Source organism: Argiope bruennichi, chromosome 7, assembly GCF_947563725.1.
Source record: "Argiope bruennichi chromosome 7, qqArgBrue1.1, whole genome shotgun sequence".
Classification (NCBI taxonomy): Eukaryota; Metazoa; Arthropoda; class Arachnida; order Araneae; family Araneidae; genus Argiope; species Argiope bruennichi.
The window spans coordinates 51,127,081-51,145,409 of NC_079157.1; the positions used below are offsets into that span (position 1 = coordinate 51,127,081).

General features: G+C 30.0%; 1 protein-coding gene across 1 annotated transcript in view; it reads left to right on the plus strand.

Annotated features, from left to right (window-relative positions):
- Positions 1-18,329, plus strand: part of LOC129975792 (BAI1-associated protein 3-like) — a 73,621-nt gene that overhangs the window by 42,329 nt on the left and 12,963 nt on the right. Inside the window, exons 17-26 of the mRNA XM_056089012.1 lie at positions 2,221-2,344; positions 3,199-3,267; positions 4,692-4,766; positions 5,248-5,343; positions 7,452-7,667; positions 9,227-9,295; positions 11,485-11,637; positions 13,334-13,450; positions 14,672-14,755; positions 14,837-14,918. Coding sequence (XP_055944987.1) covers positions 2,221-2,344; positions 3,199-3,267; positions 4,692-4,766; positions 5,248-5,343; positions 7,452-7,667; positions 9,227-9,295; positions 11,485-11,637; positions 13,334-13,450; positions 14,672-14,755; positions 14,837-14,918 — 1,085 coding nt within the window. The remainder of the gene's footprint in view (positions 1-2,220; positions 2,345-3,198; positions 3,268-4,691; positions 4,767-5,247; positions 5,344-7,451; positions 7,668-9,226; positions 9,296-11,484; positions 11,638-13,333; positions 13,451-14,671; positions 14,756-14,836; positions 14,919-18,329) is intronic.

Consider the following 18,329-nt stretch of genomic DNA (forward strand, 5'->3'; position numbering starts at 1 on the left):
TCTTTTAATCAAATATAAATGTGGATGTATTTTCTCTGAGTATCCTGCCTTTAATAGCAACTGCCTTCAACTTAAACCAGATTTATACTACTTCAAATGTCAGTTAGCTGTTCCAAGTTGCTTTAACCAACATATCTAACAGGAACTATATTTCCGCTCTATTATATGTTCTTGGTTCACAGTTTTGATATATTAAATGGGAATTGAATCACCTCTACGAATTTACATAAATATTCCCATTGTCTTGTTGTTCAAAATTTAATGCATGAAGTGATACAATTCATTATATGTTTCTAGCTTAAGAAAAAAACTTTTAAACCGATATCTATAAAATAACAATTTCTCTCTTTAAATTTCAAAATAGGATAGAAAATGTTAGAAAGGAAAATCAATGAAAATTCGTATTCCTGAAATGCGCAACTTTAATTACAACTTTTATTTTGAATTAGTAAATATGGATGAAGCAGATTGTTGCGAGAAATTATGGTATATTACACTGCATTAAAAGATTTAAATGTTGCATTAAGATATTTTTACTGAGAAATTGAACTACAAACCTTTAATTAGCAATTAGACGAATTACGAATTTTTTTCAAGAGTTGCTTAATCAGTGCTCATTTATGTGATTATAGAGTTCAATTGAAAGAAAAAAATAAGAGATTTAAAACTTAAGAATTCCTTTAGAAAAAGTTTAAATTCAATCAGACAATAAAAATCATGTAGAGCGCAGGAAAAAATGTAAGAAAATTGCCCTTCATTTAGTTCCACAAAAAAAAGTAATGAAAAAATACTTGAACATACCTATTTATTCTTCTTTTAAACTACAAAGGAAAATAAATGAAAATTTAACTCATTCTAATTCTTTTTTTATATAACGTTTAAAGTCTGTTTTAAATTTATTTTTAATGAATGCAAAATAATTTTGCATATCGCCGCATTAGTATTAAAATACTTTGCGTTACTAGATCAAAAACCATAAAGAGCGAAATAATGTAACAAATATGTATATATATATATAATATGTGTGTGTAACATATTTTTGGTTTGAGTAGAATGTAGGTTCGAAGCAATAAAAAGACGTGGTAGTTTTAATTTCGTTTTATTCTCTCTTTAATATCCATCCAGGACAGCATAATTATTAACAAACATACGCATCGCGGCACAATATCAGAAAAATGAAAGAAGCAAAAAAGGCCGAACAAATGATCACTAGCCTTATATAACATTGGATTTCTGGCCGAGCGCCAATGGGATACATGTGTTGACCTTTGACACCTTTTCAACCGAAATATTACTCTCATTTGAAGCGTAGTTCTGATGGCGCATTAATTTTGCACAGGAATTAATTAAACCGAATGTGGAATTGAATCACGGAATAAGAGATCATTTTTAGAATGAAGTTACGATGGGCTAAATTAAAATAAAGTTCTGGAAATTAATTTGGATTAAATTAAGAGTTTAAAATATCATTACATATATATATAATTGAGTATATGTAACAAAACACCATTAATGGCATGTGACATTTTAAGATAATATGCAACAAACCCATATTACAACTTGAAATCAGATGCAGTTGATGTACACCATTGTGAAATATTGGTAAAAAAGTCTGGCAAATTTGATGTACGTTTTTTTGGTCTATCATAAATTGACTAATCTGACCCATCCTGGGGCACACGGGAAAAACTGAAGACCGGACCGCCGTGACAGCAACACTGGTGGGAACTGTGTTTGAGTCCTAAGGGCCATCACCGACCACAGTACAACCCTTCCCGTGGGAAGTACGTAGAATTATCGTTAGAAGGTAGCCACTATGGAAGCGGACACTATGATTGAGTCCTAACGGCCGTCACTGGCCACGGTACAATCCTTTCAGTAGGAAGCACATCGCATTATTGATAGGAGGTAGCCAATTCCAACCATCTCTGCACCCATCATGGTGGTAAGAACCAACCACCACAAATAAAGCTTCCCATTCTCATTTCTGAGCTGCTCCCCCACCCATCCTGGTGGGAGGACATTTTGGTATAAAAGTTATGATAGATATTGTTTCTCGGTAGTACTATTCTTCATTATAAAATTAACATAATACTGATTAAAAATAGTTGATCATAACGCTTTTCTATCTACATATTTATGATGTATCTTCTTAAAAATAATTCATTAATATTCTGCATTGTGAAATAATAATTAGATTATATCCCCAAAAAATTTCAGGGAAATAAAAGATTTAAGTCTAGTGAATTATCACCTTTGGTTCAAGGACGCAGTGGATCATTGGTTCGTCGTTGCCAAAACGAAATCACAAATAAGGATAAAAAAGGCTGTAGAACTGGATGAGGTAATGAACGATAAAGCTTTTTTATTTTTGTTTTTTAGCATGATGATATTAAATAATTTAATGCAGAAGAAAATTATATTCATAATAATTTTTATTGATCGTATTAAGTTTGTTAAAGTATTAATATCTTGGAGGTCGTCTAAAAACATTTAAGACTCTAAATTTACATTTCGGATTGTTAGTCTCACATTTTAGAATAGAAATATTTTAAATATTTGTAAAGTGTAACTATGTTTGCATTTATACTAATTTCTAAAAAAATTAATTTTTATAATTAGCTTTTTAACTTTTCCAGTGCGAGTTATTAAAATTTCTGCAATATCATGAAAACACAACGAAAGTGAAAGTGATTAATTGGTGGTCTAGACATATATTTTAATGCAAAGTTATTTTTAATTCACTTCTTTCAACAGAGGATATTGTCCTCATTTGGAATATGTATGAATATCTAAGGTTTAAAAAAATTATTTTCTATGAAATTTATATCACTTCAGAAATAAAAACAATTTTATATATCTTTCACAAAAACTATTCCAAACTGAATCTAATATATAGAAATTAAGCAAAACAAAAGTCATTATAATTTAAAAAAAATATTAACTGAAAATTAAAATGTTAAAAATTAAATTCATATATATAGTATTTAATAAAAAAAAACATCTTAAATTTTAAAAAAATATATTCTTGATGGTTGTGTATATCGAAAATATTGTAGAAAATTCCATTTCAAATTCATAATTTTATTAAGGCAATAGCAAACAAAAAGTGATAAAAATAACTACGAAGACAATAAGATGTATTTTTCTATAAAAATATTTATGCAGCTTATTAATAAATTGTTTCATTGACATTAGATTACATTTTTGGACAAATACGTGAAGTACAGTACTTCTGCTGTTGACACCGAAACATGTTTCGTTCAAGTAAGTGAATCAAATGAATAAAGTTGTTTAAACAAACTCTGTTAATTTAATTTTCAAATATTAGTAAGAAAAAAAAAATCCTTCATACAGATTTTTCCCAAATATATTGAACTTCACAGGAATCGTATCGTATTATATTTCTTGTCATTTCATTAAAAGGCAACATTTTGTTTGAAAATATATATTTTTCACGCATTTAAACAGATTTTATGAATTGTTTGGTAATATATTTTTGTTATTTCATTAAAAGACAACATTTTAATGAAAATATTTTTTACACAGTTAAACAAAAACACTTATTATTACAAAATATTTAGAATTTCATAAGAATCGTTTGGTATTATATTTTTCAAAAGGCAACATTTTAATTGAAATATTATTTTTTGTGCAATTAAACGGGTTTTATGAATCGTTTGGTAATATATTTTTCTCATTTTATTTGAAGGCAACATTTTAATCAAAAGATTATTTTTACGCAGTTAAACAACATATTTTCCCAAATATTTTGAGCTTCATAGGAATCGTTTGGTATTATAAGTTTTATCATTTCATTAAAAGGCAGCATTTAAATTGAAAGATTATTTTTTATGCAATTAAACAGATTTTATGAATGGTAATATAATTTTGTCATTCTATTAAACGGCAACATTTTCATTAAAAGATTATTTTTAATACAATTTAACATCATAAAATATGTTTCTTTCATATTCTTATTTTTTAAAGAAATTAAACATCTTGCATTTTTAATGAAGCTTTAAAACTTGTTAAGGGAATTTTTCTAACACTGAAATATGTAGTATGAAATTGTAACTGGGTTTGAAAGTATTTTGATAGCTTTTGGTCCTTAATATCACTGCATTTCACTGATGTATCTTTATGAATTAAAGAATTTGCAAAAAATATAAATATTTAATTAATCATATTCAGTGGATTCAGGAAATTCGGAGTTGATATACTAGAAAAATAAATTGAAATAAATCGTTAAAAAGTGACTTTTTTACATTATAAATTAGAATAATTTTTTTAAAAATTATTGTTTATGTCTCTGGATTGAAAAAGCATTTTAAATATTAGCAAAATAAACCTATTCTTCTGATTTTTAAATTTTCTTTTTAAAAACAGGAAAAATTTTGCTAATACTAAAAAATTCATCAATTTTCAAAAATTAAAATGATTTGCTTTAAAAATGTTTTGACCTTTATAGAAATTCCTCCAATAAAAATGTTAAACTAATAAAAAAATTAAATTTACTTAATTAAATTATATTATATTTAAGTAAACAATGATTTATTAAATAATAATTATTCAAAATAAAAAAAGGAATAAAAATAAATTTAAAAAATACTGTGGTATTTGAATCTTTCAATGGCCTGCATTTCATTAAATTTTCATTGGTATGCTCTCACAGAACTATTTCATTTCAGATTAAAGAATTTTGGAAGCAACTATCATGGCCTGATCCGGTAGGATCTTTTTCTTTCGTAAAGAAAGCTATAGAGGTAAGTGCACTTCAAACCAGTTTCTTAAAAGCGTTCAATTTTATAAATTAGATTCTGATGGATAAAATCCTAACTTTAACATTAACGCTTCCCTTGGGTAACTCTAGCGATTTCTGATAAATCTAACTTCTCAAAGTACATAAATATTCGTTTTCCAACTTTTTTTTTTTTCGAAATTACTGACCAGTAGAGAGGGGAAAAAAAGGAAAATTCTTTGTCCTCACTCCAATTCATTTAAGTGTATTATTTCACAAAAAGTACTATTTCATTATATTGCAACACTTGTATAACATGATTTAAATTTGAGTTCATTGGTAATTTGAAATTTTTTCCTTGTGTCTTCTCCTTATCAGCACTGAATATCACAGACGCCAATACACACACATATCACAGACACCAATAAAATCGCGGTTGTCAAACCTCTTTTTAATCAGTTTATTTAATATCTTGTTTGAAATCAAAACATTTTGTTTTTTTTTAGATAATATGCGAAGACACTGTTCACTATGCAAAATTATGCCAAGAGAATCTTGAAAAGATTATAAAGGCTGAGTCACAGGATGATGTGACTGACAAAGTAACACTTTTTAAATATTTTTTCACATTAGTCTGTTAAGATGGAACATTTTAAGACTTTTATTTTATTTTATCATTTATGATGAATTTTATTGACATTTTGTGCAATGAGAATGAATTTAATGACATTATGCTGATTCATATGTTTGGTACTTAATTATCAGTCAATAATAATTTAAATTTCCGTTTTCCCCTAGTGGCGCTATCTAATTGGAAGTTTGAGAAACATTTAATCACAATTTCAAAAAATAGAAATAATTATTTGCTATAAAATGTTTTACATTAAATCGTTTTACTCTTAAAACTGCATTTTTATTATAACGAATGATTGAAAAAAAATTCATCGTCATTTTTCTGATTAATTGATTGTTAATCAGAAAATTTACGATGTTAATTTTACGATTAGAAAATCTCATATAAAATGCAAAAATCAAAGAATAGAAAGTCAGGTGATTTACATTAACGAAAGGAATCCTTGGGACAACATTTTGAAATAATTGTTTTCGAAGTCTTGACAGTAACAAATAAATGTACGTAATAATATATCTCTATTGTAAATAATAATAATTACTTTTATATACAGAACTATAATGTTATTTTTTTAATATATACAATAGAAATTTTCAGTGATTGAAGCAAATTTAACTAAAAAGGAATAATGGTGCGCTATGGAGAGTTCAAGCTTTTGAACTCCAAAGGTCATATTATCTTGGTATTGCAGTTGTTAGAAATAAAATGGTATTAGAACTACAACTACCTAATTTATTTAAAATGTAATTATAACTTTGTCATTGGACAAAAAAAATTATGTCGGACAGGTGGGGATTTAGAAGAGTTTCATTGTAAAAAATGTATTATAAATAACAGATCTGCATAGCTGTAAATGTAAAATATCGCAATTTACATCCCACTTTGAATTATCTGAAGTAAGTTTCATTGTAAATGAAAATTGCTTTTAATTGTAAAAAATGATGCCTGGTTCTATATATGATCCTTAATTGATGGATTTTAATGATTCTCATTATAAAAGACGAATTCTTAAGGATTTGCATCACTATAAAGGTAAAAATTAGATTTTAACTTATATCCCTCTTTATATTCATTTCATATTATAATGTCTTTTAAAGTATATCTCATTGTAAATGAAAATTGCTTTGAATTATAAAAAATTATATCTTGATCTATATCTGATCCTTAATTGATAATTTTTGATGATTCTCAGGATAAAAGACAAATTCTTACAGATTTGCATTCACTGTATATCCCTCTTTATATTAATTTCATATTATAATGTCTTTTAAAGTGTATCTCATTGTAAATGAAAATTGCTTTGAATTATAAAAAATTATATCTTGATCTATATCTGATCCTTAATTGATAATTTTTGATGATTCTCAGGATAAAAGACAAATTCTTACAGATTTGCATTCACTGTATATCCTTCTTTATATTAATTTCATATTATAATGTCTTTTAAAGTATATCTCATTGTAAATGAAAATTGTTTTTAACTGTAAAAATAATGTCATGTCTATATTTAATCTTTGTGTTGATGATCATCATTGTAAATGATGCATTTTTAAAACTCTAGATCTTTTTGAATGTAAAAACAGTACGATGATTTATATTTTAATTAAAAAGGTTGCTTTCAAATGACTCGGATTGCATGCTTGGAGACCCAAATCATCCGAATCTGAATAGGCATCTTAACTTAAAAGTTTTCTTTACTTTTCGAATAATGTCAACCTGTACTATTGACTTCTGGTGACTTTTCTGTAAATGGTATTTCTTACAGCTTTAACTCTCGGTGAATGTAAAAATTATGCAGTTGCTTATATTCCACGCGATAAGTTGGCGTATTGTATTGTTGTTGGCCTTAAAGTAAATGATGAATCTTTACTGGTATACATCATTATGTATGTAAGAATGGTATAATGACTTCTAAATGGTACCATTTATAGCCTTTACCTTTTAATAAACATCATTCTAAATGATACATTCCTACAGTCTACATTCAATTCGAATTTGAAAATGGTAACGCGAATTCGAAATAGTATCCTGTATCGTTGCTTTTTGGTGAGCCTCATTGTAAATAAAGTATTTTTACAGTTCTGCGTCACTGTAAACAACATGGAGCATGTTCTGCAGACCTTAAGGACTTTTGAAGATGAACTGGGAATCGAACAGATAATCAAAACTTTGAATTTGAACCAAAGCTGCTGTACAGCTACCCAGCGTCGTGATGCCATATATGACCTCATCAGTAAATCTGAAGATGACGTCAGAGATATAATTTTGACTATTATTTGTGATATGGTAGAAAAGGTATTTGATTTATTTTGCAGATCTTGGTCTATGTTGGGCACGGAATATAGAAATAAAGTTTATTGATTAATTTTAGATTATTTGCAATCTATAATACATTTTTATTTGATAATTTTGAATCTTGTTGATATGATTGATCGCATGCTGATTATCAAAATTATTCGTAAACGCGAAATTCAATACACTTCAGTCTATATCAAAAATGTCGACAACCCCCTTTCTTATCGAGTCTTTTTTATTTCCCTTTTGAAGATATATTTGAATAATAATCAAATATCATTCGTGTGACGAAGTAAATTGTGTTATATTTAAAACTCTATCAAGAGCATATTGTTAAATTATCAACTGTTAATTTCATCCAAATTTCTGAAATTTTAAAAAAAATTTCTTTCCTATGCATTACCACCGTTTATATTTCCTTGCTTTTTTTATCGTAAATAAATATGTAGGTATTTTTAACTTTCTTTTATAATTAACAGGACTCTTAAAACGAAGACTATTAATAAAAATCTCATTTATATCGTCTCAGATATTTATTTTGTTTATTTGAAAAATCTATCAATTTTATTATTAATTTTAATCTGATAATTTAATATAATAATTTATTTTCGGCTTGTTTAAATAACTATTTATACTATATTATAAACGTTTCTTTATATAACCTGTTGAGAATCTAAATGATGAACGTACAAAATTCACTAGCTGGAACAAAATAGCATTAATATTTTTTTCGTATAGTATCGTTTTGTGCATTGTTTCATATAGTATGATGTACGTACATATTGCTCTTTTGAAGTAAGAATCTGAAAATTTCACTTCTTTTGAAAGAAGCAAAAATGCATTAAGTACTATTTGGTGATTCTAACTCCATAACTAACCTGCTGAAGTCCCCCCCCCTCCCTTATGATTTTCGAGCAAATTATATAATTGCTATTAGAATGCTATCGATATTGTTACAAATTTGTAATTTTGCTACCCGGCAAGAATAGTGTCATCCTGGAAAAACCGTTAAAACTCTTTGTAAGATCTGTCCTGTGCGTCAATGACCTGAGAGCTTGGCGGCCATTTGGCGACGAATTTGGCGAGTTTGGTGATTAAATGGATCATACTGGAAAGTTCGAGAAGTTTCACGATCCATCCAGTAGGAACCAAGATACACTCAGATACACCCTGATTGGTCTGAAGATTCTAGCCCCGCCTCCCAGAACTATAAAAGATGAACACTCTGAAGCTGCAGTGGTGTGGATCGTCAGAAGTCGTGTGGGAGAGGAGTCGGAGTCACCGACGAGTAAAAGATTTTAGAGGATTAGACAGCAAGCAAGCTGCTGAACTAGCGATTAAATGTGCTGCGTCATTACGATTTATTGGCGGTATTTGCAGAGAAAATTTTTGTAACAATATTTATAGGCATACTCATTTCTATTTATTTTCATTAAATACTACATGTATAACTGTTCAAAATTGACAAATTATCTGACAGACATCGATAAATGCAGAATTATTTTGTTACAGAGTTATTTCTATATTTATTAGAATATTATGTATTTCTGACTTTGTAGCTGAGGCCAAACTTAAAGAAGCTTGTTTTTGATCTTGCTTGGGCACCTGACAAATTAGATGCGGAAGATGTAAGTTCTTTCAGATTTTGAAATTTCTTATTCAGTTAGTATTATAAATGAAAATTAGCCCTTTTAATAATTATTGCCGAATTTCGAATTTCTTATAAACTTAAATTTTAAATACCGTATGTCTAAACATTCTTGGGCGAATTACAATATTATGTAATACAAAAACTATAAGGTATGAAAAATACGTATCTGTAAGTACTCATATTTGAATTGCTAAGGTTAATAAATCCCAATCTGAGATCTATTGATTAAGTAAAGCAGGTCCAAGCAATATTCATTTTCACGCTATGCATTTGTAAGTGCTTGATTTGCTATGCATCGAATAGCAAGTTTGATATGCTGATTTAAACCCTATCAATTACTGCAAGGTGTTTGTTACCCTTAATCTGTCCATACGCTCAGATAGAAAAAAAATATGCAAATATTGAAATTCGCATGATATGACTACAAAATGAAATGTTCTAATTAAATCATTCTCAAGTCGTACATGGCGCCATCTATCGGATTCTTAGACATAACAATGATATGAAATAAGAGTTTATGAGGCATATCAGCATCGTTGAAACGCTACTATTCCAAATCATTCTTTCTCTTAATTTTATAATATATCTAAGAATTGTTGGACACCCCGAATAGTCTGTTATTCCCTGTAAGTTTAATTTTAAGTTCTATCAAAGACTGACTTGACTTATATTCATATGTATTTTCTGATAGTTCTCATAAATAAGGGGAGCGATAATAAGGTAATAAATAATAATTACCAAATTTGCTTTTTTCCAAAAATATTTTCCCAAAAGGGTTCTTTATTATACTTTACATTTAACTTGGGATATTGAAATATACATTTAATTGTGCTGTTCTGGCATGTTTGAATCAAAAGTCTATTTTTTAACACAAGAAACTTATAAAAATACAATGAACTATTTCTAACTTATTTAAATAAAGAGTTTAACATTAATTTTAAAAAATGTCAGTTGGTGAAAATATTCTATCTCTGTACCTTTTCAACTTCTGGAAAACTTTTGCTATTAGAAAAATTTTCAAGAATTTCTATTGATTATTTCATAATGCATGCTTATTGTTTTCTTGTTTTTATATTATATATCTATTGCTTATACCTTTTTATGTGTTCTTTATTCCTTTTTTTATTGTGTGTGTGTGTGTGTGTGTGTGTGTGTGTGTGTGTGTGTGTGTGTGTGTGTGTGTGTGTGTGTGTGTGAGAGTAAAATTTCACGAGACATTATTTATATTTATAATACTGTTACAGTACACTCCCGTTTATCCGGCCTAATGTGGCGGACGGGCAAACCGGATAATAAAGAAGCCGGATAGGCCAAATTACTATGAATTCATTTCTTTGCCCCTCAATAGCAGAAGACAAAGTTTTTTTTTTATAAAAACACTCCTTGCTATAATACGTATTTTCTCACTTCTTATTGAGTACTAAGCCCTCCTTTTATCTCAAGCCACGTAGAATGTGAACGCGAAGAATTAGAAGCAGTTGCCGGTAACGTGTCCAGTTAAAATAGAAGGCTCTGTACTGGTAGTTTACAGATATTTCTGTATTGCACTATACGTTTGAAGCATTTCTTATCCGAAAAGTAAGTTAAAGGATATAAACTGTTCCCATTTTATAGTAAATTCTGTAATTCCTGACTTTGATGCAGGAAACATAAACAAAATATTAACGTAAATCTTAGTCCAAATTCTTAAAAAAATTGATTCAGACTGATTTTATTTTTTACTGATTGCACAGATATGAAAAGGTAACCTTGAGATATGAGTCAAAACTTAGAGCTTTTAGTTTTTGAAAAAATCCTTAATAGATGACCACTTCTGCATTTTAAAGCGCTTCCAATACTTTGGCAATGTAACGCCTTCCTTTCCTTATTTATTTACGATAAAAGAAAAAAACTAGGCCGGATAGTAAGAAAGCCGAATAGTCGAGAGTCGGATACTCGGGAGTGCATTGTATTTCATTTACTCCTATCTTTGATGTGCATAGTTTGTAAAAATTGGAATTTCAGCTTCATATGCCTAATTAGGTCGATGTGGAAAATAAAAAGAAATCAGAAATGAATATTTTTTTCATTCATCTTTAAAAATTGTCGAATAAGGGATCTGAAGTAAAATTTTGCCATTTCATGCAGTTTAAATTAATCCTAGAAGCATTTCCCTTTCTATATCAGGTGATCTGTCCCTTGTTGGAGAACCTGGACGCTACTCTTCAGACCCTCTACAACAACTTGCTTCAATCCAACTTCGACAGGCTCTTGAATACTATGTGGACAGTATTAATGCAGGAACTGATGGAAACAGCACAAAGTAACATTGGTTATGTGGTAAGGCATTTAGATACACTGCACATTTGTCTTTCGGTTAAAGACCTGAAATTGTTTTCCATCTTCTCACATTACCTTCCTAATTTGCAGATTAGCTGTCAGGCACTCGTTAGTATGTAAGTAAGATCTTTAATGAGCAATAAGTTTAAGTGCACCTAAGTCAATACTCAAACATTAATATTACGTACTGTTAATTAAAAAAATCATTATATTTTAACACCATAAAGTTATGTGCCGGCGTCCTGGCATAGGGGTAGCGCATCTTCCCCGTGATCTGGACGTCCCGGCTTCAAGTCCCGGTTTGGGCATGGTTGTTCTTCCTGTTCTGTCTGTGAGATGTGTGAATGTGCCCTCCTGTAAAAAGGGGTTGTGCAAGCGAATGAGAGATTGTGCAAGCGAATGAGAGATGCGTGAGTAGTCAAGTCGTACTCTTGGCCCAAGTTGGCTCTACGATAAAAACAAGAGGCGCTCCCCCTTAGGCTTAAATCGACTGTCTTTGAACAGTGGGCTTGTCCGTGGCAAGTGCCATAAGAAACAACAACAACAAAGTTATGTAATTTCATTTAAAAAATTAGCATATTATAGATACAATTACGCTTCAATACTATTTAGCTTTTTGTATCTACTTACTCATGAATTTATTATATTAATCAACTGATTACAAGTAAGATATATTGATTATAGCATTTATGAATTGATTAATTTGGTGAATCTTTTTATACATTGAAAGAATGAAATTAATTTGTCAACAGAAAGCTTTACAGAATAATTCTTTGAACAGAACAGAACGCCTTCTCATACCCCCGTATCCGTGACCATTCTGGTCACTGAACGATTTGGTGGGTATGCTACAGGAATTTTATTTAAATACCAAAATATTTACAGTATAAAAGAAACAAAAATAACTATGTACAGAATTTACAAGCATATAAGAAATGTTATTGAGATGAAACTCTTTACAAAGATTTTTAACTTTGTAAAGAGTTAATGATCTTTGTAATATAAAATGCTGAAAGATAAAATGTGTAAAAATATACATATATTCTGTGTTCACTAATTTTAATGATATAGTAGATGAGGATCCAGTTATAAAAATCAAACGGAAAATAATTTGGTAAATGGGAACATGTAAGAAGAGAAATTCTGTTTGATGAAATGTATGATAGGAGATTGCGGTGCAGGTTTTTTTTACCTTAGTCTTTCCGAGTATGACACTTGATGTTGAGAGACAGAGAGGCAAGAATAAATATCCATTTTCATTTATAAATTTAATTATCCTATGGATTTTTTACCTGGAGAAGAAGTTGCTGGCGACGAATTCTTTGAACAAAGTGAAATACAAATCTATGGAGCAATTTAAAAGCTTTAGAAAGTGGTTGCACTAAACTCATTTCTATTATTTTAGGACTAATATACAACTCAACTCTACTTTTATCTTCAATTGAAACAAAGATAGCTGAAATTCCTTACTTTATTTGAACTGAAGGTCTCTAGCAATCATGGATGATGTTTTCGTCTATATATTCCCGCGTCAAAATGATTGTTTTGATACACTTAAACTTTCGGAACTTTTTGAATCTTCTCGATACAAAAAAATTACTCGCAATTTTTATAACCATGAAATATGATATTCGTAAAAATTTTATCGTATATAATTTTATTTTAATTTTTTTTAAAATTTTCTCTACGTTTACAGAAAGAGCGTCTGACATTCTTCGATCGCTTGTATTCGTCTTTAAAAATTCTCGTGGATTTCTTCCATGACAGTGGAAAAGGCCTTTCTCTAGAACGTATTCAAAATACACCTTATCAGGTAAATAATCTCTTATATGGAAGACTTTACATGTGGAATTTTTTATCATGTTCGTTTACAAATACAGATAGTAGATTGGGTCGTAGATTGATTAATTAGGATCAGAATTCTCAAATTAGAAAATTTTTTACCTCATAAATAAGAAATATACAATTACCATCATAAAAGAATCTTCCAGTTAAGAACCACTGCAATCTAAATAGAATCAAGGAATAAAGAATTTTAAATTTATGCTTTTCAATTATACCTATAAAAAATCTTAACATGATAATGAAAAAAATATTCAAGATGTTTGTTAAAATCCTTCTACTTTATATTAACTGGAAAATGGCGACAGTTATTGCCGAAATTTTAGAGTCTAGGTATAGAAAAATAATCATGCGATACTTGATACGATATATTATAATGTTATCTGAAGACAAATAATAGAGTTTGAATTCCTATCTAGAAAATTATACAAAATACAGAAAAAAAGTCAAATGCAAAGTTGTTGAGCATTTTCGATTTAGTACGAAAAAATACTTTGAGCACAATAATGCCGAGAATAAAAAGTGTAAAACGAGCATTTGTTTGGTCGTGGTCTTCGAGACGAACACGTGACATAATAACTCGCAAAGGCAGGTGGAAAGATCATCTTTTGAAAAATAAACGCTATCAGCGGTTCAGACTATTTAGAACACCGAAATTAAAAGTATCTGCTGACAACTAATTGTTCTATTTTATTTCTAATTCTATTTTGGCATAAGAATGTTGGAAATTGTGACCAAACAAATGTTAATTTACACGTTTTGTTCTTACTAATATTGTATTCAAATGTATCTTTTCGTATACTAAATCAGAAATACTCTATAAAGTTTTGTAAATGATTTTTTCCAGTGTCTTGCAAGTATCTCCTACCTAATTTTTGAGCTAGAAAAATTAAATCTGTTGTTTACTACCAGTTAAAGCTGAACCATATAGGGTAGCGTACGGCCATTTTATGTTCTTTTGATTTTGATTAATCTTAATAGAAACTCTCAGAACCATTCTCAATATGATTTAAAAACTTTTAAAATTCTGATACGATAAAAATTTTATATTTTTTATTCAAGGAAATATAACTAATTAATTATAAACTGGTAAACAAACTGAAATGTATTCGGGGAAAACTCCATCATTAATAACAGAATAGGAATGTTTTTATATAGGCAAATTCATTCCTAAATTGTTTTTCCCCCACAGGATCTATTTCACATGTTGAAGTTACAAAAATCCGAAACACGACATCTAATTGAGCTTTATACTCTTGAAAAGTTTGAAGAACAAGTAAGTTTCATAATAATATTTATTTGTGATTCTAGAGATACAAGGGTATTTGATTGTCATTTTATTTAATAATTTTTTTAGCAAAAATTAATGGAATCCACTTATGGTGTTTTGACAGTGAAAGCTTCGTATAACTCAGCAACCGAAAGTCTATTCATATATAGTAAGTATCAAAATTATGCCTATTAGATAAGTATCACTTCACATCTGTTTCGATCTGTCTGTTTCTCGTCCAATCATTCCCTAATTACATAAAATATTTTTTTTTAATTGAAATTTGAAGTCATTTTGATGTTTGAAATCAAATATGAATTTTGGAGGGTAAATAATTTGAATATGATGTTGATTATTATGATGAGAAGACATTTATCTATTAATGCTAAGAATCTGCTTTATAGTGAAACCTTTAATTGAATAAACAGAATGCATTATAAATTACAACATTAAACTGATATAAATAATAATTTTAGAATATACCGTAAGATAATAAAAGGTGTCCCAAAATTAACACAAAATTAGAATTTGCTATCTATATGTGCAGTAAAGTGCTGGCAACCCTATTAAAAAAACCATTTGACAGCTGATAGTTGAGGGTTATTAAGAATAAAACGTTACACGATAGAACAACGTGTTAACGCAAGATTTGAATTGGCTAAATCCTAGGGACGGGTACCACCAAATTTGGCGCCAAACTTTAAAGATAAAGTCACCAGCGTCTCTTGAAAATAGTCATAATATTGAGAAATAAAATTCTGAATATTACAGCGTCCGCGGGGCTTGGCGAGAAAAATTTGGCGTAAAATCGCCAAATGGTACCCGTCCCTAGAAGTGTACCTTTGAATTAAATAAAAACACATTTTTTCCCCTGAATTTGTATTTTTTATCGAATAGTAAAGGACACAGGAAAGTTATGTATGGAATAACACATAGGGTAAATGGTTTCTACGGCTTTGATGGCACATGTGCACTCTTTTGTAGAAATTTTCCACGACTATTTTGCACAAATATGGTTAAATTTCGTTGATGCAGCTTTGAATTTCTTCAATGCACGCGTACTTGTAAGCTTGTTGGCATAGACATTTGACTTCAAATAACCCCATAAAAAGAAATCCAATGGTGTTAAATCACACGATCTAGGGGGCCAATTCTCACATTTTCGAACTGTGGCCGCTTGACTTTCAAGATTTTTGAAATATTATTCAACAATGAAAACACGTTGTTCTATCGTGCAACGCTCCATTTTTATTAACTCTAAGCTATCAGCCATCAAATGATTATTTTAATAGTCCATCTGATAGTTCTAAAAGTTCACCATAAAGCGAAATCCTTGATTCAGTAATTAGCATATAACTGAAACTTGCATCTGCAGATTATCATCTATCAATATAGGTATGTGGAATAGAACATTTTCCGATTCTGTGTTTTCTGTTTAAGAAATGCATCCAAATACAAGGGGATTTATTTTGTTAAAGAAGATTGAAGTTGATTGCCCCCCCCTGAAATTCCTAGAGCTCACTTCTTGAGTTTTCTTAATATTATAGAATTTTATCACCATATGCTGATGTATTGCTTGGGGCCGCGGTGGCCTGGTGGTAAGGTTTCGGCATCGGCTTCGGAACCGGAGGGTTTCAGGTTCGAGACCCGATTCCACCCAAGAATTGTCGTGTAAAGGGGTCTGTTGCACGTTAAATCCGTCCTGATCAAACGTCCTCCCGCTGGTGTGGTGTGGGGAGGGGGGTGTCAGCTCAGGTGTCGTCCCCGTCATCTGACCGCGGTTCAAAATGACGAGGTCCGTCCTAAAATAGTCCTAGTGTAGCTTCAAACGGGACGTTAATATAACTAAACTGATGTATTGCTTTCATTCATTGTAAGAAATGGTTTTGAAATATATCTGCTAGAATTTGACCGTGCTAATCAAGTAAATGTTCAATATGTCACTTTTGAATTTTTTTCCGCACTTGGATGTATTTTTGCCTTTAATAGCTCCGTTTTTTACTATGATTGTATATATCGGTTTCTTAATTTTATTATTTTATCTGTATTTTTTAATACTAAATTTGTACATTATAGCCTAAGTCTTTTAAAAAGAGACTGATAAAACCCATTGAAGAATAATAGCTCTCAGATAAGTTTTATTATATATTGTTATGAAATTTCCGGATTCGTTTGGATAGTGGAAGTTATATGGTGTGGAGAACGCTCAATCAGCAGACGGCAGTAGAAAAAGAAACAACGACGTTTATTTACACGAAGACACACAGGACAGCACAAAGACGACAACTATATACAGCATAGAGAAGACAATTATCTTCAGCCGAGACGTGCATATAACAAGACTCTACTGCAGACAGTAGCGCACAGCTTAGTTCAGCACTAGCTGGACTCCGTCGCTGCTCTGCTAATCCCTGGAAGACCAGTTCTTCACCGTCGATTCCGACTACTCTACTCTGGCAGCTGCCCTCCTTTTATAGGTCTCAGGAGGCGAGGCTAGAAGAATCTCAACCGATCAGGAACGTTCGAGGCGTATCTCGGTTCCTACTGGACAGGTCGGGAAAATTCTCGATGTTTCGGGTATAATCTATTTTGGTGCCAAATTCGTCTCCAAGTCGCCAAATGGTCGCCAAGTTCGTCGCCAAGCTCATGGACCTCTGACGACGCGACACCCGGACTCCATCTAATACAGATGACTGTAAAACTGTCTGTCTGATGATGGAACCAACTATGCTGGGAAGCCGCATCACAGATTCGTAACAATATTATTATTTTACTGAATGTTACCATTACTTCTCTTTATTAATAATATATTGTTTAATAAAACGATAAACTATTTATAAAGCTATCCTATTTTTTACGCCGTGAAGTCCTGTTCCGTTTCCCACATTACAACACGCAGATACCCTATTTTCTAAATACAATTATATTTCCTATGAACGCTTAAATATTTAATAAACTTTCATCGAAATTATATTGTTGTATAATAATTTAAACACAAATGTGATCAATGATGGGTCATCCATTGGATCTTCTGAGCTACAAAACACCTGCAATTATTTAAAAATATATATATTTATTCATCTTAGGTAACATTTCCTTGCTAAAGTGTGAAATATCTTATGAAATAAAAGAAGAAAATAATCCTTTATTAGTATTTTTTTAACCACATAATATAAACGAACCTCTCATTTCACATCAAAGTTCTGTTTAGGTCTGGTTTTTGGTTAAATTAGAATTCTCAAAAACTCTGATAATGTATATATTAAATTTTCTCAAAAATTAGATAAAAATATCTATTTTTAATCATATTCTTTATTCTTTCTATGTTTTCAGAGTATTGTTTCTCGACTATAGTTCTGAATCTTTCAAACTTTTTGTTCATACGCTTATAATAAAACCACATAAATAGTAAAAATATTCTGCAAAGCTGATTAACCTAAACATATTTTAATGGAAATTTAGAAATGTCAGTTGTTCGATGTCTTCCATTATGCTTTCCTCTGTTCCAAATGTTGTTTGCGTTTAAAAAATATTTTGGATAATAGTACTTTTATATTCGTGCTGCTTCTAGCTATTGCAT